The sequence below is a fragment of the Empidonax traillii genome, unplaced genomic scaffold (assembly GCF_003031625.1).
Source record: "Empidonax traillii isolate 1590-97213 ecotype Southwest subspecies unplaced genomic scaffold, ASM303162v1 scaffold941:size231608, whole genome shotgun sequence".
In the NCBI taxonomy this organism is placed as follows: Eukaryota; Metazoa; Chordata; class Aves; order Passeriformes; family Tyrannidae; genus Empidonax; species Empidonax traillii.
In genome coordinates, this window is record NW_020956134.1 from 130,416 (window position 1) to 154,476 (window position 24,061).

A 24,061-nucleotide genomic window follows, 5' to 3' on the forward strand; every position below is an offset into this window, starting at 1 on the left:
TGGAAGCAAAACCTTTTCTGTTAGTGAGCACACACGTTTCATTAAATCTGTTAAACACCTGATATGTGGTTTTAAAATGATGTATTGGATTTGTTGCTTAAAGTGGAGAAAAGCAGGAGCTCCTCTGTTTTTAAGGTCAATAAATTCGTGCTGGTCCCCATGTATTTATCTCCTGTCCTTTCTTAGCTTAATTTACATAAACAGAAGTTAAAAGGCAGGGCAAAAACTTCACTGCTGCAGTTCTGCCTCTGTCTACCTTGTTGTGAATTATCACAGGATGTTTGTTTTTGTTTTGTTTTGTTTTTTTTTTTTTTTAAAGTAGTTTCAGGTTTGCTAAATACGTGCATTTATTCTGCCGTAAATGCCCAGAAGGGCAAGTGTTGGCGGTGGCTATGTAAAAACATTTTCATAGTTAAAATAAATATATTAAGTAAATATTTTGACTTACTCTGTTTTCCCCTCCCAAGCTGTTTTGCCCCATTTTGCTACTTGAAATGCTCAAAGAAACAGGCATTTGCATCACTGCTTAAAAGAATAAAGTATGTTTTATATCTGTACCCTGCTTCTTACAGACTTTGGAGCACGGTTGAAGCTTACTATGTTTTCTAGATGTTGCTATGATAGAAGTTGGGTTTGAATACACCTTAGCACTGACATGTTTAATGATTGCTTTTTAAAGAACATAGGTAAATTTCTGTAAATATGTGTGAAGTTGAATTATTTTGATTTATGTTATCTTTGCTTTCCTGAAGTTCCTTCCCCCTGCTTATTTGCCCCCCCTTATTTCACTCTAGGATATAGAGGCACCAAGGATTTATTTCCTTTGAGGAGGTGCTTTGCTTTATCAAAATGAAGTTTTGATCCTGCCTTTGCTGTCTTCTGATTTTAATTATTTACCAAAGTAGTGCTGGCAGTGTTGAGAGTTGCCAAGTGAAAATCCAAACTACCCTGTACCTTGGCATGTGGTGATTGCTACATTAATTACTTGGGTTGATGTACGTAATCAGAGCTGACATTTACTCTTGACTCTGTGCTTTGAGCGTGATTTAATACTTTCAGTCCCAAAGTAGTTTTCTCCAAACTTCACTTCTAAAGCACCAGGTGAAGGGGAAGCCCAGAACGTGGCCTGCAGCTCTTTTTTTCTCTAAGCTTGACTGAGAACCTCTCTCCTGGGAGGGAATGACTCAAAACGCTTCTCAAAACAAATCTGTGCTGTACCTGAGCCAACACTCGTGTTGATGTGGTCACCAAACGCTGTTCAGCCACTCCAAATATTCCATAATGATGGTGCACCTCACTGTAGCCCTCAGCTAAGCAGTCTGCTGGTTATTAATATTAAAAACTCGCTGAAGGGCTTGAGTGGAGCTTGAACTTGCTTAGCTGGGAGTTTTACCTGACTTATCTTTGCGAGGTAATTGCTGACCTTTCACTATCTGGAGCTCACAGCGGGGAGAGAAACTGATCTCCGGCTGAGGGAGCCTGATTTGCACAATAATTCGGAGACCATTTCCATCTCACCATCCTGTTGTCCAGGTGGGCTTTCCTCCCTGATGGCTCTGCTCGCCCTTTTCTTCGGGACTGCCTTGGCACAGAGCTGACAAGTCTTTCATGTGGTGATTGTGACATTAATTACTTGAATTTTTGTGCTAATTTAATTTTCCAAAAGCTGTCTGCTCCTGGCAGCACGGGGTTTTTTGGGTTTGGTTTTTTTGTTGGATTTTTTTTTTTCCCTTGTGAAATGAGGTACTGAAGTGGTGACTGGCAGTTTTCACCTGCAGAAATTGAAGTGTAAACAAACAAGGTAATGAATGCATTAAAAAGACCTTATATTTTCAAAAGTAAATCTGTACGTGAAGTCACTTCCTTCTAGTTAGTCTTGAATTTCTAGGGGCCTGATTCGGAGTGTCTGGTGAAAATCAGGCACTACTGGATTACTGCCCTTGGCAGCTGAGAGAGTGGTTTGCATTTTTGACATAATAAAGCCAGTTTTTTTAAAACAAACCTTACCTGCTCTAAATACCAGCGATCTGTCCTTTCTAGATTTAGTTTTTGTAGGTTCTCCTCATCAAGTTTTCTTGTTTTTCTGCTAACAGGGCAGAAGATAAACCCCAAATGTTTACTCCTTGAAATAAGACTATTTTCAGAAGACTATTTTCAGTTTGTTTGGTTTTTTTAATATCAACTTTACCTTTCATTTGACAGGATGGCAGGAATGGAGACTGAAACAGCAAGAGACAAAGCCACGAAAGAGGAAAGAACTGAACAGAAAAAGGAGAGGGAGAAGAAGAAGAGGTCAAGGGTTAAACAGGTGCTGGCAGATATAGCCAAGCAAGTGGATTTCTGGTTTGGGGATGTAAATCTCCACAAGGACAGATTTCTCCGAGAACAAATAGAGAAGTCCAGAGACGGGTGTAAGTTTATATTCAGTATATTTCAGTAAACACTTGTTTTACTTTTTGTCTTCCCCATATTATAAGTTATTTTAAGGTGCACATATGCTCCTGGGGGAAGGCAGTTAGTTCCATGCTGGAAATCACCATCAACAGCTCAGGAATCAGAGCTAGATACTGGATTTTATAAGTTATATTTAGTGTCTTTTTTTCCTTTCCTTTAGAATCAGCCATAAGTGAAAAGCATCTGCCAGGTGGAAATGACTCTTTGGGTGACCTGATTTTCTCTTTGTATAATTTTAAAAATAAACAAACAAAGCTCATTTTGGTCTTGGAGGTGACTTGTCTTGTGGGGTAGATATGTGCAGAAATTAAAATGTCATTCGGGGGTGTGCTTTCTGTACAGGTTTGGTACATAAGAAATTGTGCATTTGCTTACAGGGCCACTGTGAGTCATTTAGACAGTTTTTTCAGGTGGTTCATTTGTGACTTCAGAGTAGGAAACTGAGCTTGGACCTGAAGTTATTTTCCAGTTTCTAAAGAAATTAATTTGCACATCAGCCGCAGTGACTGATACGCTTGTGCTTTTAAAATCAGTACCGCGAGTGCTAAATTGCCATTCAGTATAATTGTTAAATCACGTGTTACATCAAATGGACTCACAGTGCAGTATGTGTCTAAAAAGAGGTGATACTTTGCCATCCAAAAAAAAAAAAAAAGGTTTTTTTTTAAAAGTGTTTCCTTATTTTTGTTAAGGAGTCCCTATTTAATTGAAATATAAACCATGAATCCTGTTGTGTTGTGTAGAGAATGTACCTTTCTAAGTGCTTGGTATAGTCGTCAATTCTATTGACCTTTAAGCCAGTTTGTTTTTATTAAAAAAAAAAAAAAAATCGAATTTTAGAGTAAAGTTCCTTCCTTGTAAAGCCCTTTTTAAAGGAAGCCCTTAAAATATATTTATTACGTTAATAATTATTTATCCTCCGTTTTTCAGATACTAGAGATTGGGTGTCTACATTTCTATTAAGACTAATACTTAATTTTCTCCGCGGGTTTTCGTAGCCTGACTCATTGCAAGTGAAGTGCAGGCAGGGGCTCTTTGTCTTGGCTTAAACGCTCAATTGGGGCCTTGAAGGAGAGGCACGTTTTCAATGCAAATTGTTTTTGTCTTGTAAAACTGCATCAGAAAGGGGGGATTTCTTCCTTTCTTTTCAAAGACGGCAGTTAGCAGCGGGGAGGTGAAGGAACGAAATTCCTTTGATAAAGGTTAGCATGGAACAAAATGAAATCTAGGTGTACTTGAAACTTGAATTTTGATGGTGAAAACTGAGTAGAAAACATTACCCTCACTTCTTAATTTACACCTTGGTTCTCTTTGTTTTTTTCCTCCTAGATGTTGACATATCACTACTTGTTTCTTTCAACAAAATGAAAAAATTAACTACTGATGAGAAGCTGATTGCTCGGGCAGTTAAAAACTCCTCTGTTGTAGAGGTATTTCACTTTTCACATTTTAAACATTTAACGTTTCTATGTTTGAGGTGCTGAAATAGGCAATAACCTCATGGAAAAATGCTTACTTCTCCTTCCTTTTAGCTGGACTTGGAAGGAACCAGAATCAGAAGACGCCAACCACTGGGTGAGAAGCCAAAGGATGTGGACAGTCGGACTGTCTATGTGGTAAGGCCGGCCTGGTGTGTCCCTCAGGTCCCTCTTATCAACTCCTTTCATTTAATTAAAGAGTGCAAAAATACATTTATGCAGCAATAATCTTCTGAACTGGGCGGGTGCTGCTGCTTGTGCACCCCTGTTTTAATCAGGTGAATACAGAGCTGCAAGTGGCTGTGGCAGGGAAGGGGTTAGTTTGGTACAGGGATTTCTTAAATCATTTTAAATGCTGAGCCAAGAGCTGCTTCACATGCTGGTGAGGAAAGGTGCAATTTGATTTAGCTATTGCTGTGTTCACTGGGCTTTTCTTGTAAATGCCATTAGAGGAACACCAGTGGTACCAAGGCAGATTTACTAATTACATGAATGTAGTTAAAGCTTTGTAATAACAGCTTAATTAGTTTCATCAAACAGGCTCTGGCTGAGTTTGCAAGTTCATCAGGGGTACTTTAAAAAGTACAATCTGTTTATAAGACCTGTTACTGCAAGTGCCTCTGGTTTTGTAACACACAAACATCATTCTTTAATATACCTAAACTTTTTCCTTACAATTCTCCTAAACTTCTTTTTTTTTTTTTAATCCTCCTATTAGCATGCTATCCTATGGCTGCTTTCCTGGAGTGATTCCTTAATTCACATGAAAACAGCTTCTGCTGATGGGAAAAGTCTGTATCATCATAGCATTTCAGATGTGTCAACTTTATCATATTGATGAGCAGCTTCACTGATAGCTTGGAAAAATCTGATGGATGAGCTGCAGCAAGTTAAAATCTCGGGGCATTTTTTTAATAGTAAAGCCATTTTCTTTGTAATACTGATATTGAAACCAGTGTGGAATTCCATTTGCCTCTAAAATAGAGCTTTTTATGACTAAGAACCTGTAGCTGGAAGCAGCTGCATTAGTAATACCTAGCAGGACAGATGCACAGTAATCACGGCCTAAATACCAGCCCAGCCAGATGAGGAGACACCGAATTACTCTGATGGTTCCTTCTTTAAAAACAGCCCAGCAGAGGTGGTTGGGGGTTTGTTTTTGTAAATACGATGTGCCAGACATAATATTTTCCTAACACGATTGCAGGGACTGCTTTGAACTTGTGGAATACTTTGTCCCTATCGGTTTTTTTTGGATAAGATACTGTAAATGTGGGGAGCTGCATTGTCCATGCACAGCTAAATGTTTGGTAAATAGCTGGGATGTGGCAATGGGGAGAAGGGAAGTGGTGCTAAGTCAAGTTCCTCTGAAATAATCTGACTGTTTTTATATGCTTTAACATAAGCAGGTACTGTGATTTGGAACTCATCCCATAATATTTTTAAAGCTTCAAGTAACTGGCACTTCAGAGCAAACCTCAATGAAATGTTTCCCTGACAGGGAACGTTTAATGCAAATATAATTTTCTACCTGAATGGGACAAATGTTTCTCTACAAGAAAAACCCTTTGGTGCAGTAATTTCCCATGGGAAAAAAAAAAAAGTAGTACTGACATTCTGTTCTTTAGGCAAGAATTTGACAGTGGGATTTGAAAGCATTCAGTTGGGTCCTGTTAGAAATTGGTATGACAGGAGAATGGGATGGGAATGGGGGACTCAGAGATGATGCTGCAAGCTGCTGAAATGTGCTGCTGTATTAAGGATTTTATAGAAATAAAAGTCAGACAGTTGTGCCATCCAAGAGGCTGCTTGAAAGTTTGTCCCAAGTGCTGACTGGTTTACTTGAAAAGGTCAGCTTCCAGCAGGAATTCATCAGCAGTCACTCTGTACTGACCTAGAACTCTTTCTGAGATACCTGCACTGCCACCAATTAGCAAAAAATAAAAGTAAAACATTCCTTGTGCTTTGAGAAAGTGCAGACTTGTGTTTGCTCCAAGGTTTTAAATTTACCAGGGTAATTCACGTTGCAAAGATACACCTGCATATGAGGCCTTGGTGTCTGTCACAGGAAGATGATGAATGTCCAAGTCAAGTATGTAATGCATTTGTTACAGGTATATGAATTTGTTCTCAGACCATTTTTATCTTTTTCTTTTTTAGGAGCTGCTTCCCAAAAATGTCAATCACAGTTGGATTGAGCGGGTGTTTGGGAAGTGTGGCAACGTGGTTTATGTCAGTATACCCCGGTACAAAAGTACTGGCGATCCAAAGGGCTTTGCTTTTGTGGAATTTGAAACCAAAGAGCAAGCAGAGAAAGCTATTGAGGTGAGTGCTGGTGCCTTTGCCCTATCAAAATTGTTCTAAGTGTCACTGTCACGTGAATAGTTTGGTCTTTAGTAGTTAAATTTTGTCAGACAAGCACAGCCATGCCTAATTTCCTGTATTTCACTGTGACTTGAAAGTATTTCTGTATTGGAATATGATTAGGACTGCTGGCTCGAACTGGGATGGAGAGTCTCAAAAAACCTCATTTTTAGTAATGGTTTGTTTTTCATTTTCCGTCTCTAAGTTTTTGAATAATCCACCAGAAGAAGCACCAAGGAAACCTGGGATTTTCCCCAAAACAGTGAAGAATAAACCTGTTCCTACACTGAACACAAGTAACAGCACCGGTGTAGGTAAGTGTTTAAAGTTAATTGGATCAGGTTTGTGCCTCAGCTGCTAAAAAGAAGGTGGAACTCTTGCTCTATCAGCAGGAGCACTCTGTAGACGAATTAACTTCTTAGAGCATCTTTACAATTCCTCTTTGCACGATTCATAATTACTTGGAATAAAAGGATATTGCTGAGGAAAGAATCCAGAATTGACATCTGAGCACGGTTCCAATAACTACAATCTACTCTAATTTACAAAGCAGCATCACAGGATGATGTTGCAACTTAGTCACTGAAACATTTTTCCTACTTTCTGGGGGTGTAATACGACTTCCCAGATTTCAGGCACTGCCCATGTTTCTCATAAGCTTTATGATAAACCATGTTAATACACCTCACAATTATCACTATTTTTGTTACACCACTAACTGTTAGTGGAAAAAATAAAATCCATCTCCCAGAGATGCATCTCACTTAACAGCCCAGTTTCTCATGACACATGGTATCATGATTGTTTAATTAACTTAATCTAATCTAGTGCGTAATCATGGGCAGTTATAAATGTGGTGTTTTTAATACAGAGGAGAAGAAAAAGAAGAAAAAAAAGAAATCCAAAGTGAAGAAAGAGAGCAATGCACAGGCAGCTGCAGAGCCAAAGGAATCAAACACCAACACTACCACGGAACCAACACCCAAATCAAAAAGACAAAGGACTGCATCTGAGTGTTCTGAAATGGAGGCAACTGAGACTCATAAGCAGCCCTCCAAGAGGGAGAAAAGGAAATGGGACAAAACAGAAAACTCCGAGGTAACTTGTGAAAGCAGGCCTGGGAAGAGAAAAAGAACCAGCTCAGCAGATGGAGAGACATCGGCTCCAAAAGTCAAGAAAACTGCTGAAAAGGAGGAAGCTAAAACAGTAAAAGAGGAAGCTACAGAAGCTCCAAAGAATTCCAGTGGTAAAGGTTGTTGGCTCTGATATATTCTTAAGAGTTTTTATGCCTGGATGTAATGGAATGGCAGGTTGACTGATGGATAAGTGGGTGTAATGAATGATTAGGTCACTTTAGGAACATGTGGTTTAAATTTAAACCTGGGTAAGGAGTCATTCCAAGGAGAGGAGCTGCATGCAGAATAGGGAAGAACTTGCAACACCAAAGCAGGGAAATCTAATCAGAAGTAAAAATAGTTCAAAGCAGTGCATACTGATAGAAGTTGAGTGAAGTAAAGTATGGGTTAAACAGGCAGCCTTGGCAAATGGAGACAGCAAGGGAATCTAGATAAATACATTAAAATACAAAAGGAAAATGCTGATGATCCCAGTTCCGTGAGATAAGGAAAGCAGCATTGGAATCACATGTAGTGGGTGACGAGTTAAAAGTCAGGTAATTGATGAATTAGTCAATGGAAAAAAAACAACCCAGTATTTATTCCATGATTTTATTAGAATGTATTTAAACTGCTTCAGTGTTACAACTAAACATTTTTTTTTTCTTTTAAACCTCTTAATGTAGAAGTTGCTGCAGAAGAGGACAAAGATAAAAAAGACACATCTCTTTCCAAAGCTAAAAGGAAACACAAGAAGAAACACAAGGAAAGGCACAAAATGGGGGAAGAAGTCATCCCACTCCGAGTCCTGTCCAAGTAGGTGACATAACTGGGTGGAGGTTTTAGTGTTTGTTCCAGGGTGAATTCAAGACTAACAGAACCCTTAAGTGGTCCCAAATTTCTCTCACCTTTAAGGCCTATGATTTGATTATTGGTAAATTAATCATAGGTTTTATGTATTTTAATTAAAGACTGTACTGCCTCTCCTGGCAGGAGTTATTACTATATTACAACGTTTATAATTTTACCTTGGGGATTAAGTGAACACTGTTACGTTTTGGTACCACAGATTTCAACAATTTAAATATTTTAAATGCTCAGGTGTGTTTTACTGCAGGAGAACTTCTCAAAGTCATCTTTTGCATACTTTATTGAATTTTATTGCTTAAAACGTATTATTTTATACAAAACTTGTCCAACTCACATATTGAAGGCTCTCAAATCTTTGCATATCCGACAGTCCATCACCATTGCTAAAGTGCAATTCCAGTTTCACACAACAGAGTTGCATATTAGCAACAGTATTAGCCTGTAGACTGAAGTTCCCATAGTGTAAGTCTGTGCAAAACACAAGTTAATTCAGCTCTGTTGGGCTCTGAGGAGTCACCACAACTAAAACATGGAAGCACTTACTTTTTAGGCATCCAGCAAGTACCTCCCATGTTAAAGTCGAGGGGGTCCTTGCCATCTTGTGCTGTACGCCGATGAAAATTGTGCTTTATTTATAAACACATTTTGTCGGTATTTTGATACATTTTCTTAAGAGGGAAGTGTGGAGGGGAAAAAAAAGGATTCACCACCACTAAAACATGGAAGCACTTACTATGGCTGGACAAAGCAAGTACATCCACATTAAAGTTGTGGGGGTCCTTCGGTGGAGAAACTACAAATATTAGCTTGAAAAAACCCCACCCCAAGGTATATACTAAGTTAGGACAATGCAATAATAAAGAACATGGAGGTGTTGCAGTTGAGAATCCTTGGAATATGAGGATCCACCGCCACTGAAACATGGAAGCACTTACTTTTTTAGGCAGCAGGTACCTCCATGTTAAAGCAAAGGGGAAGTCCTTTAAACTTAAAAACGAACTACTTAGCCATTAAAATTTTTTTACTCTTGAAGATCTGCTTCCGCTGAAAAGTCTTCATCTTTTTCCCAAATGATAAAAAAAAAAATTTTTCAGCTGAAGTGTAGCCACAAAAAACTCACAAGAAAACCAAACAAAAAAACCCAAAGTAAAATCCCGGTGGGTAGTGGAGGATTGCGATCAGGATTCCACCTCTACTAAAACATGGAAGCACTTACTTTTTCTAAATCACAGAAAGCACCTCCATGTTAAAGTAAAAGGGGTCCACACACACACCCACCAAAAAAAAACGAACAGTTTTTGATTGTGCTGGTCTACTTCCATCAGGCTTCTGAGCAAACTGCAACAAATAGAGAGTTTTGGTGAAATTTTCTTTTACTCTAGCAAAAGAGAGAGAGATAGAAAGTCGAAACAGGGTACAAGCAATGCAGATAGTTACCTGAACCTTTGGTCTCCTCTTCCTTGGAGGTAAGTTAACCAGCTTGTATTTATACCAAGCCTTGCCAGGGCATGGTGCTGCCTTTTTATCTCCAAGAATCATTACGTGGGCCTTTTGTTATTTTAATGCCTCTGCTCTGCTGAGAATGTATGATCCCGGCTGAGTCTGGCTGCTTTTTCCTTTTTTTTTTTTGAAGTATACAGTTGTCACTGTTAACAGCTAAAACCATTACCACAAGATATCCTCCTCTTTAAAAATCCTCTATCAGCTTGTTTGATAGCGCAGATTAGGGTAACAATGAGTCGTTCTCACAGTGGCACTGCGGGCATTGTGTTGCTGTGGAGCAAAGCTCTCCCTGTTTGCAGAAACATCTCCATGTTAAATGTATGTAAATATATAAATTGCTTCCATGGGGGGGGTATTTTTTAACCCACATGCATTTGAATAGTGAGGAATGTCCTTATCTCGGTGGGGTTTTTTTTTATTTTTTTGGTGGGTTTAACCAGCTGTTGATTTTCCATCAATGATTTTTTCCAGAAAATAGATGAGGGATTCTTAGTATAGTGACACGGGAGTGGGTTCAGTGAACTAATTCAGTGAATTCGGAGTTCACTGTCTCTGAATTAACTCTGAGTTTATGCCTCTGCTCTGTGTAGTTCCAGTGAAAAACACAAGTTCACCAAACTGATCTATTTGCTGTCTCAATCCTTACAGTAGATTTGGGAGCCTGTCCATTGGAACGATGGGTTGGTCCTGTTGAAACTCTCCTGGCTTATTAAATCGAAATAATAAAAAAAAAAAAAATTTAAAATTGGATATGAACAAGGTTTAATTTGACCGAAATGCAGGAGGATCTCCAATGGTTCGCACTGCTCACCAAGTCTGCCTTAAGTTGTTTGTCAACTCTTCAATTGCCATGAAGTTTCTAAGCGTTTGCTTGTTTACAACTGCCACGCTGTGCTTGTGTTGCCTCTTCCAGGGCCGAGTGGATGGGTTTGAAGCAAGAATATTTGGCCCTGCAGAAAGCCAGTATGTCCTCCTTAAAGAAAACCATGTCTCAGATCAAACCTGAGCCCGCGGGAGAGATGGAAACAGAGTCCTGTGCACAGAAATCCGAAAACCACAAAAGTAATCCTGAGTTTTGGCTTGTTTTTTGTTTTTTTTTTTTTTTTTTTTAATGTTTCTATTACACCAGCAAGAAGGGATCTAAGATTGATCTTGCAGAAACGCTGCCACATGGGTTTATTTTCTGAAATGCTTTCTCTGAATGCCTCATACTAAAAGCAATGTCCCCTCTGTATTTAGATAGATTCGGGATAAGGTGCTTTATTTATAAAGACCAAACAAGCCATTTCAGCATATTCCAGTAGCCTTTCTTAAGCTTAAGGATATTTTTAGGTAAATGTAATCTTAAAAGCCTCAGAGGTAAATCAGGAATCAGCTTTTTTGGGCCTGCAGCTCGGGCCTAATTTGCTTTGGCTTAAATGTACCTGCAGGGATTCACAAAACAATTCCATCTAAGTAAGGCATTAAAAAAAAAAAGCCAGCTTGCAATTGGGCTTTATCTGCTTTATGATTAAAAGGAGCTTGTTAATTATGTCCTTATATTTAAATTTTTACCTTTTTTGGATGTAGAACTGTTCTGTTGTGAATTTTCTGTGCTTTTCACTAACTTTGACACCGGTGTTCCAATGCCTCTGCATGTTTTTGATTGCTCTAAAATTGAGGGTTCAACTGTTAATCTAATCAATAGAATATAAAATATTCTTTTAAGGAGACTGTAAAAACCTCTGTAAGCTTTTTTTTCTTGAAGAGGTTTTTCTTTCTTTACTTACATTGACTTGAACCTGGGGACAACCTTGACCTTCGTTTGAAACACCACAGCGTATCTGCAGTAACAATATTTATTGCTTGTTTATGTTATATTACTTCTATGCTTTCAAACTTTAGTTTCTCAGTGTAATAGAGTTAAAAACTTTCTTTTGGTGGTTTTTCTCCCCCCACCCCGTTTTTAACTTGAGCAGCCACCAGTGCCGGTTGTGCCCCTCCCGCCAAGGCCAACACAATGGGGCCTCAGTTCGTTAGCGGAGTAATTGTGAAGATCATCAGCACCGAGCCCCTGCCGGGCAGGAAGCACATCAAGGTAATGCCTTTGTATCCTCAGGGAAGCTGTTGGCCCTTCCTCCTCTCTCCGTGCCCCCCAAATGTTTGAATATGGAATACCCTTTAACCCAGCCTGGCTGGGTGGTGGTTTTTTTTTTTTTAATCTATTTGGCCAGCAGCTGCCTACAGATTCCTCTCTGCTACCTGTGAACAAATAGATTTTACAAGGGCAAAATGGGCTCAAGAGGATGTTTCCAAGGAAAAACAAGCCTTGAGTGTGCTTTGAGCAATGTCAAGTTTATAATGAAAATGTGGACAAAAATAAGGAAGTCTCTAGTGCTTTCCACTTAACAAGAGGTTGACACTGATGCAGAGCTCTGTATTTACCACCGTGCTGATCATCCTGATAAGAAATCCATAAAAATGCTTCTCTCATTAATATAAAAGCATATTTTTTAATTCCATTACCAGGAATTAAGGGGCAGGAAAATACTCTCTCTCAAAAAAAAAAAAAAAAAAATCCACAATTCTTTTTCTTTTCCCAGTAATAACTTTGCCATGACAAATTCCATTTCAGGGAGAGTGACAGCAGTAGAGCCTGTCCAATCTGTCACTTTCTTTTTTTTTCCTATGCCAAGTGCTGTTTTTCCTCTTTGTAAGTGTTTAGGATACCTTCCATTTTGTGTGATGTCACCATAAAAAAGTTACACGTGCTAAGCAGAATATTTCCCTTTTAAGGAAAATACCAGTTTTAAGCTGCATCCTTTTGAAATGGAAATATTACAAGTTTTCCAAAGGAAATAACAGCGTTTTTCCAGATACTGAAGCTTCCATGTATGACAGAGGACATTTTCTTTCCCAAATTGCACTTTTGGATGAATAACAACTGGAAGGGATTTGAGCAACTTGATATCCAGACCACTTATGTCAGTGGTTCACGTGGATCAAAACAGGAGTTCTGAGGGGATTTTTATGACTGAGGAAGCCATTTGGAGTCACTGGGAAGTGTGTGAGGTTTAGTGTGGGCATAAACCTAAGCAAGAGGAGAGAGTCTCTCCCTGAAAACCCACTGATGATGGGGTTTCAACTTAATCAGCCTTATCTGGTGGATTTGCAGGCAGCTGTCAGTGCTGGAGACACTGAGGGAATGTGGCAGTTGTCCCTTTAACCTTTGAGAGCTCCTTGGACTGCAGAATACACCTCACTGCTTTGTGTCACACCCTAACACGGCGTGGGCAGGAGGAAAACTTACTAATAAAATAGCACCAAACTGACTTTTTGGGGATTTTTTTTTTTTTCCTGACCATATTGGTTGTGTAACTCCTGAAGGAAGAACTACCACCAAACCTGGCTTTGCTGTGTTTTTGGACCACCAGCTGCATAAAACCGCCCCAAATACTATTTGGATGTTTTAATTTTCTATTTCTTCCCTGTTTTGCTCTTAAAGTGCTTCTCCGACCTGCTCACGTTTGCCAGCTCCAGTAAACTCTTGTAGCTGTAAATTCCACTCAACTCATTGTAGTTTCCCATGCACTCATGACATTGGGATACCAGAATAAGGCTGGAAAGCAGCTTTTGGTGGCTCTCCAATGATTTTAGCAGCGTTGTCACTTTTTGTTTGGTTTTAAGGCTGCCCTTGGTAGTGGAGGGTTAAAAGCAGTGTGGGGTTCCTGAATGGGAGCATCTTAGTGGAGCTGCCTGCTGGGAACCAAATTGAGTAGGAATGTGTGGTCGTGGTTAATTTCCCTAACAGCAGGAATTACAAGTCAAGTACTTCATCTGCAAGAACATTTGTGACTTCTCTTCCTTTAGCTGTCAGTGAAAACTATCAGGCAGGGGTCACTTCATAAAGATGGAAAGAGTTGCTTTACTGCTCTCATTTCTCAGATAATCTGCCATGAGTGGGCTTGGTTTTATATATTTAATGCATTGAATAAAGTGTTCTATTTTCTGTGGGGTCAAAGTTGTTATAGCACGCCAATAACTTTAAAAAAAGGCAGATACAGTGTTGAAAATGATACTTGTGCAAAAAAAAAAAATCAACTTTTTCAGAAATTGCTGCTTTAAGTTGTTGGAGGGCAGGATGAGATGGGCAGATGTTGTAGGCTCATAAATCAGAATTCAGGTATAACCTCCTTAGGAAAACATAGTAACTCAAAACTATTTGACAAGAGATTGATGGATTCATGACATTTTTGAAAATGTTAATGACCTCCAAATGGAATGGTCAAAAGTCACTTTTTTTTTTCTTTTTTATATTCTCCTTCTGAAGGCTGATTTATGGTGTGTGTTCTCCCTCCTGCTCTGACAGGATGCTCTGGCAGTGCTGGCTGAGGTGGCTTATGTTGACATGCTGGAGGGAGACACCGAGTGCCACGTCCGCTTCAAGACTCCCGAGGATGCACAGACTGTCCTGAAGTCACACAAAGAAATCCAGATCAAAAACGACTGCAAATTCGAAATTCTCACTGGTAAGACTTCGGGGTTTTTGTGGTTTTTTATTTTTTTTTTTTAAGTGGAAATACAGGACAAGATGTAGGCACTGTGGAAAGGATTGTTTCACATAGTGGCGTCAGGGATATGTTTTTAAATATCTCTGTTTGGGGAGAAGGCTGCTTGGTTTTTAGTGAGTAACTTCACAATTAGTCAAATTAATAAAATTCTAAGGGGTTTTATACCACTTTCCAGACAAAAATAAATTTTGCTTCTTGTTAGTAACTTAATGCTGGAGGTGTTTTTTGGACTGATTTGCTTCCCTTTCAGTGGCAATGCACTGTACAATTTAATTCACATGTCAGCTTTATGAATAGAACATTCTGATGATGCAAAAGAATTTTGAAGAGACTTAAATACAGAAGTGATGTGTGAAATTACTGGAGCAGGGTCTAGCAGCATGGATACACTTACAGTGGGTTTAGCACTTACCTACTAATTGATCTTGATTTTTCAGGAGGCTGGATAACTTAGGCCAGAATTACCTTTTTTTTTTTCCTTAATTTTATTTACACAAAAATATTTACTGGCTCAACTTTGCAACTTCATTTCAGTGTGTATCACTTCTTTCTGAGATTACCTCGTGTCTTGGATTGGATTAGTTTTGCAAGTGTAGAAAAATGTAAGAAATTAAGAAGTAGAAAGAGCAAGTATTTCACAATAAAACTTTTAAATTCTAGACATGCACTAGAAATTCCAAAAAGGCAAAAAAAAGGTGCAGATGAGATTCCCTCATCTGTGGTTGAGATTTTTAGTCCACTCCTGCACAGACCCTCACATGAAGTCCAGTTCCATGAGTGCAGGGCTGTAAACTCCCCTAAAAGTCAGTTGAGGATTGCGGAAGGAAAAGCTTTATTATAAGCATCAACCTTCACTATAATATCAAAGTTAATTCAAATTTAAGACTCAGTGAATGCTGTTCATGTCATTTGGAGAGAAATTTGTCTCCAGTGTGTTCTGTGTTCCACAGATCCAGAAACAGCTTCAAATTTTGGCTTTTACAGCTGAGTGCTCTGTTTGTCCCTGGTTTTGTGTTCTTACATAAAAGTGTGGTAGTAGATTAGGAGTAACTACTCCATTATAGGAGCATTCCATTCATAGTATTAGGAGTTTTCTTTTTTTTTTTTTTTTTTTTTTAACTGTCCCATTGAAATGAGAATGGAAAAGCTTCCCAGGAAAGCACAAGGGACTCACAGTAAGGATTTTAGTTTTGCTCCCTGGCATAAGGTGAGAGAATAAGAAAGAAGGAATCTTTAATGCTCTTTACTGCAGGGACTAAATCCTTCGCACTAATATTTCATTTATTAGCGCTTGACTACTAAAGATACTCAGCTTTTCATCCGGCAAGGTGGTAAGATCTGAACACTATCATAGCTGCTTAACTTTTGCAGGAATATTTTTGGGAAACTTTGCTGTAGCTGAACTGTGAGCCCATGCAACACACCACAAAGTTCCTGTTGTGGCAGTTACATCCTAAACCAGAGGGAACAGTGGAAAACTTCAACTTAACTACAAGGCAGTTGCTGAGAAAAGCCGCACCGTTATTTGCCCTTGTGTTTGCTGGCCATGTTCAAATAGTCCTGACAGCTCATGGAGTCCCCAGGCAATGGTTTTGATGAAATAAAACAGTCTCAGTTGTTCTTAAACTACTTACTTTTTTTCTGTTTGGTAGTTGTTTAAAATGAGTCAGAGGTTGAGTACATGAGTAAATCAAAGCATCTCCATGCGCTGTGGTGAAACTTCAGCTCAAACTCAGCTCCTTTTGCTAGTGACATGTACAGAGGGATTCTGTATGACTCCTGTGACCAGCAAACTTAAGGTTACAGGGGAAATAATTATTGGGTTTCCCTATCAGGTATTTCCATGTGTTTACCTTAGAAAGCTGAAAACAGGACATCTACCTGTGTCCTGCTTTTATTCATGTACCTCAATGTTATTTTTCCTTCAAGGTGACAATGAACAGCGTTACTGGCAGAAGATTTTGGTGGACAGACAAGCTAAACTGAACCAGCCTCGAGAAAAGAAGAGGGGGACTGAGAAGGTAATGTGCAAATCAGATCTCTTTCCTGCACGGCCACGGTTGAAAACATGACTCTGTTTCTGCGTAGATCCATAATGTTTGATACTTTGTGTATTTAATTCAGTTAAATAATTTTCTACTGACTTTGAAGCAGAGTTTTACAGCTACAAAGGAGAGAACGTGTTTCTGTCCTGGCCCAGTTGCCAAGTGCAAGGCTTGTCTTTATGGGGACAATCAGAGAAAGTTAAGTCTGTGTCTAAAGGCCTGAAGTTAATTTTAAACTGAATTTCTTCTCAGACCCTGTCTGGATGAGCTCCTGAGGAAGTTAAGTAGTCTCGATGTCCTCCAGTGAAATCAAGTCTAGTGCTATACTGGTAATAGTCTACTACGATCCAGAAAATGGGTTTCTTGAGGATGAATCTCATTTCCCTCATAACTTGCCCAGTTTTTTTCGTGCACAGTTCTGTGCTGGGGTGAATGCTGGCAAGCACCCATGGCTGTCCAGCTTCCAGATCCAAACTGGGGAAATTCCCTTCCAGCTTTGACCTTGGTGTGCCTGTCAGGGGGCGGAGTTGAGGGGGCGTTGCAGTGAACTCTCTGGCTGCAGCCTCCACTCCTGCCACACAAGATCCCTGCAGGCATGAAGGGTTCCTTGATTAAGCCAGTCAGATCCTTAACCTGACAGAGAGGAGCCAAAGAGTATTTCACAGGCCTTTTATTGCCAGCTTTGCTCCACACACACTGCAGATAAGGTTTCTGGGTTGGCTTTAACCTGAATTTTTCCGCTGCTGCTGCTTGCAAAACTTCAGATCATCTGACCCTAATTATTTGCTGGTGACTTTGGAGACTCTGTTTCCTGGATGCTGGGGGGGGGAGAAGTTACATATATAATTGAAAATAAATATTTAATTGGCCTAGAGGAACAGGGATTGTACAGGTCAGAGGCATATTGGATGTGTCTTACCCTGTTTGCCTGAATGTTCTCTCAGAGATCCCATAGACTAATGAGCAGAGTTCTTTTAAACAAACATGTGCATAAAGAACTTGCCCAAAGGGCTGATTTAATTTTCTTAAAAGCCTAAAGATGGCATTGACTTGAACCATTTTTCTTTAATATGACTAGAAAGGGAATGTGAAAGCTCTACAGCTTCAGAGCATTTTACTGAATGCTGCCAGTTATTTTTTTTTTTAATGTACTTTTACTTTTTTAAACCAAAGCGGCACCTTAGACTTTTAACTTAGACTTGCTCTCCGGTTTCTACTCTTCCTCTTTTGAAGGTTGGTACTTGTTGACCAAAGCGGTGTAAATTGGCCAGTAATGCACCTCAAATACAAACTGTCTCGCTCCTGCCTAACAAAGGCGGCACAGGGATGCAAACTCCTGCTCCTCCCCCCTGCCCATCACCTTGCCCACACCGGGAGGTGTGAACTTCAAAGTCCAGGGAATTCCATTTAAATGCTAACGCTGTCGAGCAAAACATCAAGACAAGAATGCCTGGCTGCAGTCAGGAACTCTTAACCCTTTCCTTGCTTTTGGACAGGCTGTATTCCCAAAATACCTATTGATGGTATGCAGTGCTTAATATTAGAAAATTTCTTCCTTAGTGCTTACAAGGAAGAAAAAGGTAATTATTCATAATAAAATATCTACATTAAAACATGCCATTAGTGTATCGTTCTCGTAAAGGTCTGTTCTGGTAATGTTTTGAAATGCCTTACCACACTTTGGAGATGGGTGTAACTTTAGGCAGTTAGAAATTGCTCTTTTCTGTGCTTTCTAAAAAGTATAAACCTCTTGCTCCTCTTGCCCTGGGATGAGGGTTAAAGATAACTTGAGCAGATTTCTGTAATAATGCTCACCCAAACCTGATTAGATTACATTTAAGTAGAGATTTTACTTTCTCTGGTGTAGTTCTTATAATTATAAACTTAATGTCCCAGAACTTGACTAAGACCTGGCTGTCCTTGGGACTGAAAAAGGTGTTCAGTGTCAGGCTTTTCCCCCGGGCCTGGTCCTTCATTGTCACCCCCTATGCTGCCCCTTCCAAATCCATCTTCTCTTTTGTCTGTGTCTTTACAGCCTGAGAAAACCACCTCCGTGATTTACTGAGGGCAAACCTTCCTGCCAGAACTGCTTTTTAAAAGGGCAGTGCCAGTTTATTCAGACCTAGAGCAATCCATCAGTCTGTAGCCTTAAACTCCAGACTGATTGGAGTCTCCCGTTCCCAAAGCCAAGGAGTGAGTGCCTGCAAGCTTTCCCCTGGGATCCTTGGCTCCCGGGGGGGAGGAACCTCGTTTGCACCTTGTGCCCCCCTTTCCCAGAGGGAAGGAGGAAGTTTAAGAGGGTGGGAGGGGAGGCAGAAGTGAAAGGCATTTGGTGAGGGAGTGAGAATTGGGTATTTGTGAAGGGTGGCATAATTTACAGGATGTATGGAGAAGGAGGATAGCGGGAATGTCTGGGCACAGCCCACACTGTTCTCTGCTGATGATGCCTGGGGCTCCGGGGCTGTGCCCTTGCAAGGCTGGGCAATTCCCTGGGGGTGGGCCCATGGGGACAGCTCCCACTCCACAGCATATCCCCAATTCCCTGGCCCACTGGTGTCTGTGGAAGGGCTGGAGACCTGTTGGGAGACAGGAGTGTGCTCATATAGAGGTGCTGATCCTGGACTGATGAGCTGGAAACAGGAATCCTTGAGGCCTCTTGTGAATTCTGAGGCACTGGTGGGAAAAACACTGTCACTGGTGGGAACCGGGCAGTTATGTCCTAGAACTTCCTTTGTTTGGAATTCTCCATCCCATGTGTGCAACGAGTAAACCACTGTTACTCCTCACTTCTTACTGTTAAAACTCTTTTAGTCATTTTTTTAGATATCAGAGAGTAAAAGTAACAACTTTAGATCAGTTTTATTCCTTTCTTTCTGGAATTCCAGCTGTCAGTCAATGCAGCAGCATCCTGTGCACTTCAGTACTGTCTGCAGGACACACTGACGCCACAGTCATGCAGAAGGAACAAATAATTAGATTTATATGTGAAATTACTCAAATACAACAAAGTGGAGCTGCCCGTGAGCCAAGACCCCTTCCCCAGAGCAATACCTGATACATTTGAGTTATTCCCAGCACAGAAGTTATTGTGGGGTTTTTTGTTTTGGTGTGTTTTTGTTTGGTTGGTTTTCGTGTATTTTACTTTAGGGGTTGTTTATTGTCTTATAGGTGAGTTTGGTTTTGTTCTGATTTTTTTTTTTAATGTGGTTTTGTGCCTTGTGTGGGGCGTGCCTGCGTTTCTGTGTGGGTTTGTGTGTTGGTTTATGGTTTCTGTGGTTGTCTGTGTGTTTTGTGTGTGTTTGTTGGGTTCTATATGTGCCCTTTGAGTGTGGGTTTTTGTAGGGTTTGAGTGTGGGGTTTGTACGTGCCTTTGAGTATATTTATTAATTAGGTTTTTGGGGTGTTCTGTGGGGTTGGGAGACTTGTGGTAATTTTATCTTGTGTATTTCTTTTGAGTTGCATACTTTTGGGTTGTTTAATGTTGGTGGTGTTTGGGTCTCTTTGTATTATTACTTGGTAAGAGTGGTGGTTTGTGGGGGAGATTGTGGGCTCTGTATATTGTCACTGAGTCCATTCCTGGTGTTGGCTTGTGTGGGGTTTGTATCTGCCTTTACTTATGTTTTAGTGCTGTTTGTGGGGCTTTTCCTTGTGCTTCTCTGGGGGGGGTTCTCGTGTTGATTTGTGGTTTCTGTGGATTGTGTATGTGCGTTTTGCTGTGGTTTTTTGTGTGTGTTTGTGGTTTCAGTGTGTTCTATCTCTTGGGGCTTGTGGGTTTTGTGTGTGTTTTTAGTGGGTTTATGTGTTTGTATTCACGTGTGGGGTTTCTGTGGGGGTTTTATTTTTGTGGGTGGTTTTTCTGTGCTTTTATTGTTCTTGAGTGGTTTGTGTGGGGTTTCAGTGTGGTGTATTGGTGGTTCGTGGGTTTTTTTCCTGCTTAAAATGCCACAATATTCCGTAAGCACTCCTTTTCTAGCCTAACCTTGTTTTTCCTACATCTCTCACAAAACGAATCCAATAAAAGGATTCATTTAAAGAGTTCTTTAAATTATATGAGACTGTATTTTAAAACTTTAAAATTAATATCTTGTTCTCTTCAACCATGTTGGGAGGAGGAAGGGATGGAGTGAAAGCAACTGATCAGCAACTGAAGAGATGCTTCTATTTTGGATGATTCTGAGGCAATACTGAATTTATATATATTTTTGATAGCTGTCTAGCTTAGCTCAGCTGCTCAGATAAACTTTTTCTTAGGTAATCTGGTGAAGCACTGAACAATATATCCCTGCCTGGGAGATCAAATCCTAAGGATATCACTTTCCTCTAATTTTCTGTGGTATTTTTCCTGTTTGCAGTTGATTGCCAAGGCTGAGAAGATGAGACTGGAGAAGACTCAACAGACAAGCAAACACATTCGCTTCACTGATGCCAACTAACCAGGCCCGATGATCTTCAAAAGTGTGAACTGTAGGTATTCCAAACCAGCCTACCAAAACCAACCCCCACAGCCACCAGTGCTCACAGCAACTAAGCCCAGGAGCCACAACTCTGCAGACTGCAAGTGAGAAGATGGCTCTGGACCCAGTTTGGAATAGGCTGAATGTTTGCTGCTTCTGAGCCTTTAGGTGAAGCTTTCTGGAAAATGTGGAAGATTTTGCTTTAGTTCACTTTTGGGGTTGGCTTTTTTTTTGTTCTGTTTTTTTTTTTTCGGATTATATTTTTTGTACGTTGTTTTGTACACTAGGTTATAAAATAAAATGCAGGAGAAAATTTCTGTTGTATATCCCTAATTCCATTTGCTTTATGACACCATAAATAATAAAAGTGGTTAATGCTGCATAAACCTCTCTAGGCCTCTCTTTAGCCCATCAAACCGTTTCAAAGTACAGAATAATTTTCCCTGTATTTTCAATTGGCTAAGGCTGTCGTGAAGAAGTCTGGGACAAGTTTTCCTTGTATAAATACGCACTAAACTGAACTTGGATATTTTGTTTGTTTGTTTTAGAAGAATCTTCGGTGGAAGAAATAATATCTTTGTTTGATAGCTGTGGTTGCTCTGGCTCCAGAAGCAGTTCTCACTTGCAGAGAAGTGTTAAAAGTCGTGCAGTTCACAGGTTAAGATGGTGACTTTTTTAATGGCTCTCAAGTATTTCACGGGAGGCTGGCAATATTTAAAAAATCCCTGAAGGTAAAATTGGAATTCTACACAAGGCTGCACTTGTGAGTGACTCAGCCCGCTGGCAGGGAGGGAGTGAATGGAGGGGATTAGCACGACTCAATGGAGAGGGAATAGCAGCGATCAGGCTGGAGATAGCAGGAAGACAGAGGGGAAAAGTGCAAGATAAGGGACAAACAAAAGGGCTGCAGGGGAAGAGCCTTGCTGATGGTTCTTGGAAATGGTGTGCGGAGGATTCCTCCCAGGGGAAAGGTGGGGGAAGGCGAAGAACTGACCTGTGTGCCAAGCACTGCCCTGTGGACTCCTGCAGTATTTAAGTGTTTAGTCCAATCGCAGCATTTTTTATTTACTGTTATTTAATCTTGAGCTCCTCTCATCCTAGGTGGGTAAGATATTTGATGACACGGTAAAAAGTCGTTTCCATACCTACCTATGAAAAGAATTGATCCATTGATGTTTTTTTTTTTTTCTCCTCAGCATCCTGCCTAAAAGACAGTTTGTTTTCTTTTTCCGTCTCTGTGACGTGAAAGGGAAAAATAAACCCAAAAGCCTGCTCTGGGTAAAATGTTTGGGATTTTGCTGCTGAAGTTCATTTTGAGTCAAAAATATATCCACGGTATAAATAATTCAGCTCATAAATGATTCAGACTTTTTATGTGTGGTGGAGAGTGGAACTGAACTGCAAAAGCCGAAGTCTGGGAGTTACTAGTCTTGTATTAATATTTTCTGACTTTAACACACAGAAGTCACCCCTTTGCCCCTTCCCATATTTGTACAGGTAAATTCCTTACACTTGAACATGACTTTTGTTTTTCTCCCTTTCTAAACCAGTGCAGCAATCTGCTTCAGCAGGGAAGGACAGTCGGTGTTTATTACTTCCTGAAGAAGTTAATAACAGCATTTTTGCTCTTAATTGAGAAGTCAGGAATGGAGAGGATGGTCTAGATGCTTTTACAAAGCCTTGGATTCTCAAGTATGCCAGAATGGTTTGTTTTTTATCTTTAAATACATGTGACCGTGAATTTCTGCTGCTGTTATCCCTTCCCATCACATGCTGAGGAGTCCAGCTATTGAGTTTTACTGTCTCAGGAGTTGCATCCCTAAAAGTACTTTATATTTCACCTCTAGGAGCTTCCAACAGTGACTTTTTTCCCCCAAGAAATACACTTTACTTAGAAATTCAGGATGATACTGTAAAATTATAGGAACTCCTAACCTTGGAGTGCCCATTTGGTTTTGTTGATTTTTTTTTTTTTTCCCTGTCTCCCCTGACTGTTTTGACACAGCATCATTCCACATCCATCTGCCTGGAGCAGAACCCATCATCGATTTTTTTTTTTTTGCTCTTTGTGACCCAGCACGGGGCTGAATCTGACATTATTTTTAGCACTCATATTTTTACCTCTCCCCCACGAGCTGCAGACTCAGCGTGGCAGCAGCAGGACTGGTGTTAGTGGAGCACCTGCCTGATGTCCCAGGATTACTGGACCTGCAGGTTTCCAGTAGCACAGTATCCCACTCACAACATGATGCTTTGCCCCTTCTGCCCGCTCCTGCAGTGTAGAAAAGCCTTTAAAAATTTGATTTTTGCACCTTGTGTTAATGTTGAAGTTGGATTGTCTTCATCTTCCTGTTACCTGGAGCAAGACTGTCTTACCTGTTTTATTTTTACACAGCCAACACTGGTGTTTTGGGGATTCTTTTCCTCCAAAATATAGTCAGTGCACTAGTTTAAACAGGCTTTAAGGCATCCTTGAAAGCCAGCAGGTAAGTAAATTATCTTTTTCTAGAGAAGCTCTAAATCAAATTAGGAAATTACCCTCTGGCAGATGACAAAGGCACTTGCCTGCCCAGGCCCCTGAAAACGTAGGTCAGTGTCATAATTGCTTTCCTAAGGGTACCGTGGTGTCTAATGATCCCAGGCAGGATTAAATCACGGGAATAATGCTGCACAGTGCTGGAAAACTAATTAGATAAGGTATGCTTGGGTGACTTTGAGATGTGGCTGAGTGAGGGGGTAATGCATTTACCTACAAGTCGCTGTGGATGGTGTGAGGAAGTCGCCGGCTCTCCGGGGACTTGGCGGCACTCAAGTTTTTGTTGGTTTCCAGCAGAGCCGGGCCAGCTCTCCTATTCATCGCTGCCTGTGCCCCTGCTGACGGCATATTTGGCACATGCAGCCCTCACCCAAGTCGCGCCGATCCCTGCAAAACCAGGGGAAGAACCAAGCGGGAAAATCTGGGAAAGCTTTGCTCGCCGTTGCCAGGGTGACTGGTTTTGTGCCGGGCAAACGCTGGCTGCGCTTTTATCGCCGTGAGTGGAACCAAACAAACATCCGAGCGGGAAAACAAGTGGGGGAGAGAGAGGGGTAAAGGGGTGGGACAAACCAGCCCTGGCCCCTTGGGAGCGACCGGGCTTGCCTGTATTCCTGCCGTAGGGATTCTCTTCCCTGGCCCCGTGCACCCCTCAGCGGTAGCTGCCTGCCAGGAACGCTGTTTCCAAATGTTTC

The 24,061-nt window shown here is 40.5% G+C and overlaps 1 protein-coding gene across 6 annotated transcripts; it reads left to right on the forward strand.

Moving 5' to 3' along the window:
- Window positions 1–1,443: 1,443 nt before the first annotated feature.
- Window positions 1,444–22,541, forward strand: LARP7 (La ribonucleoprotein domain family member 7). Of its 6 annotated transcripts, XM_027903169.1 has the most exons (14): window positions 1,444–1,533; window positions 2,203–2,411; window positions 3,784–3,884; window positions 3,987–4,070; window positions 6,093–6,257; window positions 6,502–6,610; window positions 7,168–7,548; window positions 8,098–8,227; window positions 10,698–10,846; window positions 11,740–11,861; window positions 14,133–14,292; window positions 16,264–16,355; window positions 20,732–20,847; window positions 21,382–22,541. In XM_027903169.1, exons 2-13 carry the CDS (start codon window positions 2,204–2,206, stop codon window positions 20,810–20,812), a joined length of 1,782 nt encoding a protein of 593 aa, XP_027758970.1. In that variant the 5' UTR covers window positions 1,444–1,533; window position 2,203; the 3' UTR covers window positions 20,813–20,847; window positions 21,382–22,541. The 6 variants fall into 6 exon arrangements, with proteins under 6 accessions (XP_027758970.1, XP_027758969.1, XP_027758971.1 ...); XM_027903168.1 differs by lacking the exon at window positions 21,382–22,541 and having other exon boundaries at window positions 1,445–1,533; window positions 20,732–20,871; XM_027903170.1 differs by lacking the exon at window positions 21,382–22,541 and having other exon boundaries at window positions 1,445–1,533; window positions 11,743–11,861; window positions 20,732–20,871.
- The last annotated feature ends 1,520 nt before the right edge of the window (window positions 22,542–24,061 follow it).

Bases quoted from the DNA above. Each gene is read 5' to 3' on its own strand.
- LARP7 (XM_027903169.1), top strand. From the start codon at position 2,204: ATGGCAGGAATGGAGACTGAAACAGCAAGAGACAAAGCCACGAAAGAG. The intron at 3,885-3,986 runs GTATTTCACTTT...CCTTCCTTTTAG, and splicing joins AAAACTCCTCTGTTGTAGAG to CTGGACTTGGAAGGAACCAG. The intron at 16,356-20,731 runs GTAATGTGCAAA...TCCTGTTTGCAG, and splicing joins AGAAGAGGGGGACTGAGAAG to TTGATTGCCAAGGCTGAGAA.